The sequence below is a fragment of the Drosophila sulfurigaster genome, chromosome 3 (assembly GCF_023558435.1).
Source record: "Drosophila sulfurigaster albostrigata strain 15112-1811.04 chromosome 3, ASM2355843v2, whole genome shotgun sequence".
In the NCBI taxonomy this organism is placed as follows: Eukaryota; Metazoa; Arthropoda; class Insecta; order Diptera; family Drosophilidae; genus Drosophila; species Drosophila sulfurigaster.
Genome location: NC_084883.1, coordinates 17,290,752 through 17,303,311, shown reverse-complemented (window position 1 = coordinate 17,303,311; position 12,560 = coordinate 17,290,752). Strand labels below are relative to the sequence as shown.

Sequence of the window (12,560 nt, the reverse complement as noted above, 5' to 3'; positions counted from 1 at the left end):
TAACAAATAAAGCAACAACAACAAAATACAACTCCAACTTGTTCCAAAACAATACAAAAGCAGCCAACAACGCTGTTCATAATACTCAAATTACAAACTTTTCTGTACATACTACAGAATGTACATATATACATATAATTACTATGGCAAAACTAATTATAAACTAAACTGAGCAATCAAACAAAATACCCACATGCTTTGAACTGAGCAGAGACTCATAAAACATGTCCCCTTCAGCCCCCACACACATACATATTTCATGTCCCACCGTGCCCCAAAAAGTATGCAACACTTTTGCGAAATTTGTTAATCGCTAATTCAAATGGAATTCTCTATTTAGGCGTGACAACAATGTTGAATTTCTTCACTACCTCGAACGGTTTCCGCAGCACTCTGCCCGTTGTCTCGAATCTAACTGCGATGAATGTGTGGGACGGCGTCTGCATGTGCTTCATTTATGCCTCACTGCTGGAGTTCGTTTGCGTCAATTATGTGGGCCGAAAGCGTCCGCTGCACAACGTCGTCTACCGGCCAGGCGAAAATCCCGTAACACAGGTAAATTCAATTTGCAAAAACAAAACAAAAATGAAAAAAAAAATATGAAGAAGCAAATGCAAATGCAAAAGATGGATCGGGCCCGGCTGTGGCTGGTTTATTATGCATTTCAAAAGCAATTAAATATGAATTTTACATAAGCGTACAGCCAACACCAAAACCAACACACTCACACACACAACAACAACAATAAAAACAACAAAATTTGATACCTTTCTGTACATTTGTTTCAACACCAACAAAACGAAACGATATCAAAACACCTGAGCAATCGTCATACAGATAATAATAATAAAAAAGAAAAACCAACATCCAACAACTCCAGTCATTATGTTGCGTCTGTCTCTCTCTCTCTCTCTCTCTCTATCTCTCTCTGTCTCTTTCTATATCTGTCTCTCTCTCTTTCTCAACCTTATTATATGTAACCTTCAAATGCTGTATCTTTTACTGTCACTATCTGTCTCTTTCTCTATCTCTGTACTGTCCAACCTAATTTCCAATTAATATCTTTACTTTTTTCAACATAAACATAAAGTACATAAACAAAGTCCAAAAACAACAAATGCCCGCTATTAAAATCACCTTGTGTTTATGCTCCCCTTAGCCCCCCCGTCCCAATCAAAGTGAACCCTTTACTTTTTTAGCATTTTGTAATAACAAATTTTTAATATACATATTAAACGTTTAACTTGTGTGTCCTCCATAAGCAAAAAAACTAAAAAAAAAAACAAAAACGAAGAAGTTGTCCTTTAAGTAAACCAAAGTTATTAATTTGTTTTTTGTTCAACTAATCTTTTGTGTTTACTCAACATACTTCTAGCAAGATATGAGGGTTATTCTACCTACCTATGTATGTGTATTTATTGTGCTGATGCTCAGTTCTTTAATTTGCTTGCATTTCTTTTTTATTCAACAAAAAAACAAACGTGAATCCTCTTATTCCCTTTTGAAAATTCACAATATTTGACGTATTGCTTTCTTTATTTGTTAATCATTTTGAATTTACGTTATTTTCTTTAATAAATGTTGTATAATACAAATGTTAATTATGTGAAAACAAATGCGTTTTATTCCTCTAAAATTAGTTCACAAAATCAAAATATATATTCAATGAAAATTAGTTGTTAATTGAAGAGTTGTACATGCCATTAGGTAGGTATATTTATTTGTTTATTTCATTTTTTTTTTAACAATCTTTAACAATTTTAGATAACACCTAAATTGAGTTGAGCATGTTAAGCATTTTCCTCGATGTTGTGAAGAGAACATTAAGAAAATATTTAACATACATATGTAATAGTTATTAAATAAAAGTGGCATATAGCTAATAACAATTGAATTGTCAAAATAGTCAATTAATAGCTCCAAAATTGAAAGCATGCCCGAAATGATTCAATTTTGCGTATTTCTTTACACTTGTTCCATATGCGTTCTATATGCTCGCTTTCTCATCGTTCATTCATGTTGAATGGATCTCAAAATCAAAGTTGACGTCAAATTTTCATGACTAACATTGACTAACCGACAGTCATATGCCACTTAATACATTTTACTACACTTCAATAATTGTTGTTAGTTTTAAATTATTTAATTTAAATACAGCCAAGAGCCAAGAAAAGGCTCTGCCAAAAAAAAATTGTGTAAGCCAAATACAAAAAAAAAAATCGAACATTGTTCCCAATTTTTGTGATATGTGATATACGTATATTCGAGAATTTCTTACTTAATAGCAACTAAGTCGCAAATAACGCATAAAAAACAACAACTACAACAACAAAATCCTCAATCAAACTCAAAAAAAAAAAAATCAACAGACAATCGAAACTTAAAGTGTGTTTTCGAGTATGAACATTATTTTGTGTACATTTTTGCAGCGTCTTCCAGCGGTACTAAGCAGGATCGGAGTAATTCTTGCAAGTCCTTTGGTAAGCTATCAACCACAACTCATGCACCTACCCCACCACCCGACCCGCCCACTACCAACCAGCTCTCTTCCCTCAGAAAAACAAAAAACCAAAAAGCAAAAACATTTTTGAACAGAAAGAACTTAACTGAAAACACACACACACACTCACACTTAACTAAAACACTACGAACACACAATCTCTGCCCTGTCTCCCCCCAATAAAAGGTGTTCTCCCCTTCGCTCACCCCCCCAAAAAAATATATAAAAAATACTAGAAAATCAGATAATGAGAAACAAATCTAACAATGGCATGTGAATTTCGCTTTTAAAATGCATTTGAGAAAAATTGAAACTTTTTTTGTTATCGAATTATTTGTGTTCGAACATGTTTTTTGATTTCATTTCAAAGCCTATAAATCAAAATAAAAGAAATATTCAAATTAATAATAATAACTTTAATTCAAATTTACATAATGTAGACGCACGCTTTAAGTGTTTTTAGTTGAACTTCTTTTATTTTGAATTCATTTCGGTTAGTTACGTTTACTTCAAGTTCTGTTCTTTCTTTTCATCATAATGAAAAACGTACTACACACAGCAGAAGCCCGTACTACAAACAATATATAAACAAATTGAAATGAAAATAAATGACATTAACTACTTCAACAACAACAACAATAACAACAACAGCAACTAACAAAACCTACATCAGCAGCAACAATAACAACAACCACAACATTTATTATCAAATTTGCGTATAAGAAAAAAAAAAAAGGAAACAAAAATATAATTCAAATAAAACACACTTTAAGATCACTTACAATTGGGAAAAATGTTACGAGCGAAACTCGAACAAATGCGAAAATATGGAAAATTATTCTTTATTATATAGCTATTATATAAAAACCAAAAACTAAAAAAAAAAACAGAAATGAGCTATAAATCAAATTTAGTATTCAACCTATAATTTAAATTAATTTTTATTATTAATGATAATTGCATTATTAAATTTATCTCATTTTTTGTTTTGTTCTATTGTTAATGACATACAAAAAAAACACGCCTTTTAAACAACAACTGGCAAATACGCTTTCGTTTGTTTTTTGAAAACAACAACAGCAATCCATGTGAATGGCCACCGATTTAATACGCTTGCAGAACAAAAAATAAACACAAAGACGAGTTCTGAATTTTACTTTCGCTTTCACTTATTGAACTAATCCAAATATAAATTGAAATAGAAATAGAAACTGCTGCAATACAATAAAATACTCGTCTGCAAGGGTATAAAATATACATTAAGAAAATGCCTGCGTTTGTTTTTGAAAGACTTTTGAAAATGTGTATTCCGAATTTATGGTTTCTATTTTAAGGTATATGATGTAGTACTAACTAAAATGGAGTAGAGTATTTATTATTTATGATATTCTGTTGCCCCATGCTTGAAAGCTTTTTCTTTAGCCCAATATTCATTTTTATATTGTTGTAGAATCTAGTGCATTTTGTGCATTCCAACGTTTTATCCAACTATGTACCATATACATATGTATTTATATGCATAACTGAGTGTTCCTGTGTGTGTATGTGTGAATAGATACACATTAAGTGCGTTTCAGCCTTGATTTTAGCATATTTATTTTTGTTCTTTATTTATGAACCAAATCCAATATATATTAAATGAGAGCTTTGGCCATTCATGAACCTCGATATTTATGATTTAAAGCATAGTCTCAAAATAGTAATTAAGAAAGATATTCTATGGTATAAATTAAAGATTACGCCATGAAAATAAAGCGATTTTTAAGAGGCTGTGAATGTGAATTGTTTCTGGGTAACAATAACAAATAAACAAAATAAGTAACAACAATTTAACCTTGTACATTATATTAACATTGAGAACAATCTTCATAAATTCCCTTTTCCTGAGAATCTCCATCTTTCAAATAAACAGCTTTTGTGGAACAAACAGAAGATAATGAAAGAAGAGAAGATACAGCAACTGAACATGATCGAATGTTATTGAAACTAACCGTAAATGTCAATCGAGCATGCGGCAATCGAATCCTAACTAAACAAAAAAAAGACAACTCCAAATCTCTCTCCAAACTCAACATCAACATATGTCTCTCTCTCTTTCTCTCTCACACTCTTTGTCTCTCTCTATCAATGTGCTCGTGCAACATGCAAAAACAAAACAATACCAAAAAAAATCAAAACCAAAAACCGATAAAGTACAATACTATACCACCCAACTGTCCCATCCACACATCCAATATAGGAAATAATCGAAAGAGAATTTCACGCTGCTTTGTCGTCCTACTCCCACTCCAAAAAAGGCAAGCGCCAACGCCACACCGGCCATGGCAAATACGCCGCTATCGACGGCTATGGGCACGGCCGCATCGACGGCAACGCCGGGCACACCTCGCTGTGCCGTGGACGAGGATTTCTTTGGCGGCGGCATGCGGTGGCAGGAGGCGCATGGTGGCATCATCGGTGCAGCCGTGCAAAATTTGCGGGCACGTTCGATTAAACGTAAAAAGCGGACGGGAAGCCGCAGCTAAAAGCCCGTCATCAACATCCATATCGCCAGGTGCGAGCAAAAGCGTCGCCCCAATGCCAGCCGAGCATATCTACGAGGAGCCAGCTCCAGCTCCAGCACCATCCACGATTGCCACGCGAGTCAAGTTCAAGGATGAGCAAGAGGATGATGCATCCACCACCTCCACTTCGACGTTGCGACGCTCGATTGCCACAAGCACGCCAGCGTTGGTGGTGCGTATCGAACAGGAGGAAGAGGAAACATTAAAGTCAAACACAGAATCAGAAGAGGTAGGGGCTGGAGGAGAGCCACAGCCACAACCATTGCAGCAGTCTATCGAAATGACCGAACATCAATGTCAATTGGCAATGCCATTAAAGCCGCCACGCAGGAAATCTTCGCGCTCCAATTCGCCGAGCAACGCGTTCGCCGCAACGGATGAGGAGTCAATGATGATGACAACGACGATGACGACGACGACGTCGACGACCAGAGCAAGGGAAACTGTGAGTAGTTGCGACAGCACAGAATGGCAGACCCAAAAGCAAAAACCAAATGAAAAACTAACCGAACTAACCCCAAACCAAACCATTATCTTGGTGTTCTTGGTGTTGTTGCTGTTATTATTGCCCCTGCACAACTAATAACTAACCATAACAATGTTAACAAGTTCGGAAATAGCGAAATCAGAGTACACAGAGTATAAAGCCAGGACTAACGGAAAATCCTCTTGATTCTTGGCTCTCTCGCTCTCACAGTTCTTTCGCTCTCTCGTTCTCGACTCACAGTTCTTTGTGAGTTTGGCTTTGTCGCAGAGCAACCAAACCACTTTGCCCACTAAACTTTATTGCTTGCGGTTATTTTGATTGCAATTTGCTCAAACACACACACACACACACACACACATACTCACTCAACCAGTTTCTTACACATTCAGCAAAGTTTTTTCCCAACATGCAATTGAAGTTTAAATGGAAAACCAACAATAAGTTAAATGCTTTTGGATTCGAGGAAATCGCCGAAGGTTGTTGCGATTGCAAAAGTGTTAAAAGTGCATTAATTATTCTAACTAATAGCTGAATAGTTAAACTAATAGACAATCTTAAGTGTGTAACATAAAAAAGACATTTATACTTTTGGTAAAACCTTTTAAATCTAGAAATCTACTGCTATTAAGTTAGTTTAAGAGCAACTCATGCATGCAAAAAACGGTTTTAAATGCTGAGGCAAATCTGTTGAAAAGCTCGAACAATGAAAACTACTGGCAAACAAATAATACTAATGAAAGGAAACCGCAAGAGGACTCTATCAAGAAAGGAAATCATCAGCGGAAATGCAAATAAATAAAAGTCAAAAAGAAAACCCAGAACAATTACTGAACGTGATGGAAAAGCATATCGCGAAATGCAGCCATTTGAAGAGTACGCCATCACGAGTTCCGACACTCAACAACAAGAACAACAACAACAACAGATGAGAAGAAGAACGGCAACAACAATTACATGAGTAAAAAGGTAGAAGGTGGCTGAGGAGAAATGTTTTTCGGCCATTAACATGTAAATTAAAAATGGTGTACGCGTTTAAATTGACGCAGCAGGGCAGCAGCCAAGATAGGCGACTGCTTCCAGGTGGCATGTGGTAAAAACGACACTCAACACTCGCTGGCAGCCAGTTGGCAGTTGAAAGTTGGCTGAGCCGCTTCGAACCAGGGCAACATAATTATTCATGAGTACCCAAAGTGGAAAATACCGTAATGAGCCTGAGAGCAACACTGCAGAAAAACAGCGACAAAATGGAACACACAAACACAAATGAAGCCAACGGAGAAAACGCTCGAAGAAAGTAAAAGATACATTCATTCTCTTATGTATATGCATCATAATTGTTGGAAGAAATACACACACACACAAAAAAAGGATGTACACAATTTAAGAGAAACCATTTTACATTTTACGCATTTTAAAGCGAAACGACAAAAAGTTCTGCACAAGTTTTTCATAGGCAAAATACAAAATCTTTGGGGATTTGAGCTGACAGCAAACATTCTTGAATGTAGGCTCCGCTACCACAACAAGAACAACAACAACATCCTATCCCTCCATTTATGGACCCCTTCACACTCTTCGACTTTCCTCGGTTTACTTCACTCCACTCCACACAGTTATGTTGTCAGTGCTAATTGCGCTGTGCAAAAAGTCACCACTTGGCATACATTTTTCAAGTGTTACCAGGCATTGTGTTAATAAAATTAAATTGTTGTTTAAGTTTATGACGGTGTGAGAAGTGTCACAAAAATCCCCCAGTGATTCGATGGCCTGTTTTTTGAAAGTTACATTTTATACAACTGGTAACTCATTTCAATAAATGGACCTGCAATACAATCTTTCCCCAAAAACTTGTACGTAATTTAGTATAAAGTTTAAAGCTGACAATTTAAACTTAATCTTGAATGCGCTGAACATTTCTTTGCTTAATTTATTTTTAACATTTCTCAAGGGTTCGCAGAATGATTTATAAAGTATACTTGTACGTAATTGAGTAGAATGTTTAAGGCAGACTAAACTGTAGACAATTTAAACATATCTTTAAACATTTCTCCAGGATAGGGTAAAGATTTATAGTATATTAGTATATTGGTATATTAGTATATTAGTATATTAGTATATTAGTATATTAGTATATTAGTATATTAGTATATTAGTATATTAGTATATTAGTATATTAGTATATTAGTATATTAGTATATTAGTATATTATTATATCAGTATATTAGTATATTGGTATATTAGTATATTTCTATATTACTATATTACTATATTACTATATTAGTATCTAATTTAGTATAATCTTGAATAAAGACTATTCAACGGAAAAATTTAAACTTAAATATTTATTTCACTCTTCAGCTGACAATTTAAACTTAATCTTCAATTTGTTGAAAATCCTTCAATGTCTTTGCTTGATTTATTTTCAACATTTTTCAAAGGTTTGGGTAAAGATTTAAGATGAAGTATATGGGATCGTAATGTCATTTGAAAAAAAAAAAACTGGTTTCACCGCAATTTATTGCGAAATAAATCATTTGCAAAATTTAAGTAGCTTTCTGCAAGTGCTGAGTAGAAGTTTTCGGCAGCACGTCGCAGCTAATGAGGTCAGGTCAGCCAAGCGGAGTTACATTCTTAAGCCCCACAACAAAGACAAATCAGCCAAGCACACCCACTGCAATCCAATTCTCTAGTCCCCTCTCTTAGCTCCCACTCTCTCTCTATCTCTCTCTCTCTCTGTCGTTCTCTGTGTTTCAGTCTTCCTCTCGTTTACTGTGTGCATTATTTAAGCCAGGAAACTGCACCGTTTTTCCATTTAAAATCATGTTCAAACAACGTACGTGCCACAGCAGTTGCAATATATTTGCAGCAACCTCACTGCTTGTGCAGTTAATTTGTGTAACTGCTGCCACCTACGACTTTGCCAGATCATTTATAAAACACAAATTCTAAAGTTAATTTTGCACAAAATCATTATGCAATTTTGTGTGCAAGAAGAATGCAAAATAAACAAGAAAGTTTCTTTTTTTTTGTACACAATTATCAGAGTAAAATTGTCGGCATCATTCAGCAGTTTAAATATGGAAATGTTTTTTATTTCCAAAATGTGTACTAAGAAATTAAAGAATTATAATTATAAGGAAAACATAGTGGATTTAGTTTTGAAGGAATCCAGCCCCAAATTGCTTTGTTTTAAATATTATATTTGTGTGTTTTTCTATGTTTATTTTTATTTTAAACTTAAAGTAAGAACTGTGTGTTACAATGAACTTCTAACTCTATCCCCTAGCTTTGTATACCGTTCTCGTATATATGTAAATTTGTTAAGCACGCTTGATAAGTCAAAATAACCGTTGCTTAGTGTAAACAGCACATCCCAAAAAAAAAGAAAACCAAAACAAAATCCCACAGACATTCAATCAGTTACATTTCATTATAAAACAAAAACATTACACAGATAAAAACTACAAAATTTCGCATTTAAAATTAAATATTTTATTGAAATCCAAAATTATGTTTAATTCAAGTTTGATTTGTGACTTTCATTAACTAAAATACACACAGCAAAATTCTCATGCCATTATTATCCATGTCAGCCATAACATAAATAAATGTTACAAAATTGCCAAAGCTTATATGAAACATTAAAAAACTAACAGTTATACGAGCAAAAAACAACTCTAAGCATATTTTACAATCTTACAAATGAATTTGTTCAACAATTTGAGCAGAATTATTAAATGAGTCTCTACTTTTCCAATTTTTTAAATGCTGCTCCAAAAAAATAACGATTAAATTTATAAATAAAAACAGCCCGTAAGTATGCAGCAATGATTTACAAAATACTTCAATCTATATCTTTTGTAGTGAAAAAAAAAATTTGAAGCTAAAAAGTTGAAAACAATTTGGCAACGCTTTTTTTGAAAACAAATATCGTAGTTAAAGTTTATTTTGCTTTGTTTAACCTTGTCACATGTTCAATAATACGTTAATGAAAATATATTCTTTTTCTATTTTTTATATATACAACTCGTACTTAAATAAACAATGCTTTTTGCTGTGTTTTTATAACGAAATGCAAACAACCAAATGCAACCAAACTGCAACTGCAACTGCAAACTGCAAAAAACCAATTTTCGTTTTCCAACTTTTTGTTGTTCAACCGAATGCGTATGTGTGTGTTTCCGTGTGTAAATAAACAAAATAAAACATGTTGTATTGTTATTTTTCTACCTACTACTCGTATTTAAATTATATTCACTTTTTGTACAATTATAACTCTTGGTGTGGCCAAAACAATTAACGCATTAGTTTTTTAAATTTACCGCCATCTATCAGGGCGAGAAGCGACGCGATGCCGGGGCACCCAATGAAATTGTGGCATGCACCACATGCGGTGGCAGCAACAGCCCGTGTACCCATTCGGCCAACAACGGCTGTGCCACGGAGGTGAGCCCAGTAACTATGATAAATCAATTAAAATATTCAAATTGAATAAATTCTAACTCGTGATTATTCTATTTCAGACATGCTTCGTTCAAGTGCGCAAAAAAGAGCCACCGCATCCGATTCGTGTGGCAAAGACGATCGATGTCATTGCTAGAATTACATTTCCAACAGCTTATGCCATATTTCTGATATTCTTTTTTGTACACTACAAAGGATTTTCGTAAAATTAAGCTAAAAGCAACCATTAAATGCAAATCAAACATCCAAAGAGCATGTGCTTTAAGAAAATGAATGCAAATGAACAAACCAAAAAGAGAAAAAAACAAGCAAACCAAAAACAGCATAAAGAATTATTAAGTAATATTAAACTCTAGAGAAAATCACGCAAAATGTGAAAATAATATAATGGAAGAATGCAGTTTTCTAAGTTCTTAAGGCCTTGCAAAAGTCATTTAACTTTAATGTAACAAAGGGAAACACAAAGTAATTTAATTAACAATTAATACACTATGAGAATAAAATAGCAAGACAAGTGATAAGAAAGAAATTAGTTAAAAATAATAATAATTAAATAAATGAGTTGTTAAACGATTTAAATTACTTACACATTTACACACGAATTATTTACCAAATAAGTTGTTAATATTTAAATATTTACGGGAATTACATTTATGCGAAATAGAAAAATACGAAAAGATTTTCGACTGCCTATTTTAACAACAAATAATAATTAAAAACAAAAATTGCTCGACGAATGCATAGACATTTAAATGAAAACGCAAATGTTTAGTATTAATTAATAATACTTGAACAAATTATAGAAACGAAAGTTATGCTGAAAGTATGTACCAAAATGAAACACCATCTAAAACAAAAAAAAAGACCTAGCCTACTTAAAAAAAATATGAAAAACAAAATTCAACACGAAAAAATCAGCTTTAACGCTTTATCTATGCCTAGTTAAAAGAAAGAACAAAATAAATGCCGAAACTCATATTTATACAATAGATGCATATATAAATGTTATATACATACAACAATTCTAGTCAAATATTATAAATTACTTAGTTGAAATGCCTCCGAATATGTCAAATTGTTATAATAATTTTATGTTGCTCAAAACGAAATATATTTTTGATCTGCTCCGAATTTAATTTTGTATACAATTCAGAAGTTTCTTCGGGTCAGATCTCGCTTTAGAAAAAATGGGTATAATTAAATATTTGGTTATACATTTAAAATGTTTTGGATATTTCAGATTATTTAATTACGTTTTATAATTGTTTCGAATATTATTTTACAGTTTTTCGTAATTTTCAAATGTAATGAATTCATAAATAAGTCTAGCACTTTATTTAAATTTTAACAGATACCTAATGTATGCTTTTCATAATTTTCTGCATTAAATAGTACTTGAAATGGAAAGTATATTGCATTGAACTGCATAAAATTTAGTTCAATTATTTATATAATAATTAGTTAATTTTAATTTGACTTCTTACAAGTAGTAAACTTTCATCACCTTTGTAGCAGCAGGAATTGGATAAAACAATTTAATTGAGAAACATATCAATGCTAATAAAAAAAATAAAGTCGTAATATAAAAACAAAAACAAAAAACAACACAAAAATTAAAACTCAAGAAGCTATGCCAACCCAACTATGAAAAAACGCCCAAGTATTTTAGATACAATTTATGTCGAAAGCAACTAATGCCCTGCGAAATTTGCATATAGAAGACCAAAACTTGACAAAAAAATACACCTAAAAATATATTTAAAAACTAAAATTAAACTAAACCAAATCAAACCTTAAAATCTTGTGATAACCACAAAATCCAAAACAAAACAAAAAAAAAAACAAAAACGTAAAATCGAAAAAAAAATGTAACTAAAATATATATAAAACCTTTGCATACAAATTTATTCAATTTAATTAATTGAGCAGGTTAATGAGGGCCACCGTTATAAATTATTTAATGAAATATTTATTATATGACACAAATACAGAACGCATATATAAAGCTTTTTGCAATTTTTATATTTCTAGAACCGTAGATTTGTTGAATTATTAGGCTCCACTTTTGAATTTCGAATTCAAATCAATTCCACAACAAAAAATATTTATTGCATACTTTTTGGCGCTGTTTAAAATTCTTAACATAATCTGTACCATTAACATTTTATGTTAATCCAAAATGTGTGCTCGCCATTTTTTTTGTAGATTTGCTTCGAACACGAAATTCAGAATAAAGCTATATACTACAAAACGCAAACATATATAATTTTGCAAGCAAAAATATTTCAAGCTTTGCAGATTTTTCTCTCGTTTAAAACAAAATACCAGAAATAAAAATTATAAAAGAAAGACATGGACAATCTTTTTGCAATTAAAAAAACATTTTTAAAAATTACAAAATATTAAAAAAAAAATGTCAATGCTTATTTAATAAATAATGAAACTATAAATGCAAAACAAATGCTCCCATGCTATGCCACAGTAAAAACCATAAAAATTACACCTCATTTTATGCGATTATTTCAGTTTATTATAATTTTAGAAG

The 12,560-nt window shown here is 32.4% G+C and overlaps 1 protein-coding gene across 1 annotated transcript in view; it reads left to right on the top strand.

Annotated features, from left to right (window-relative positions):
• Positions 1-10,914, top strand: part of LOC133846420 (uncharacterized) — a 61,863-nt gene extending 50,949 nt beyond the window's left edge. The window contains 6 exon segments of the mRNA XM_062281400.1: positions 341-555; positions 2,430-2,480; positions 4,798-5,016; positions 5,018-5,509; positions 9,887-9,997; positions 10,075-10,914. Of these exon segments, the coding sequence (XP_062137384.1) occupies positions 341-555; positions 2,430-2,480; positions 4,798-5,016; positions 5,018-5,509; positions 9,887-9,997; positions 10,075-10,221 (1,235 nt within the window). The 3' untranslated portion in view covers positions 10,222-10,914.
• The last annotated feature ends 1,646 nt before the right edge of the window (positions 10,915-12,560 follow it).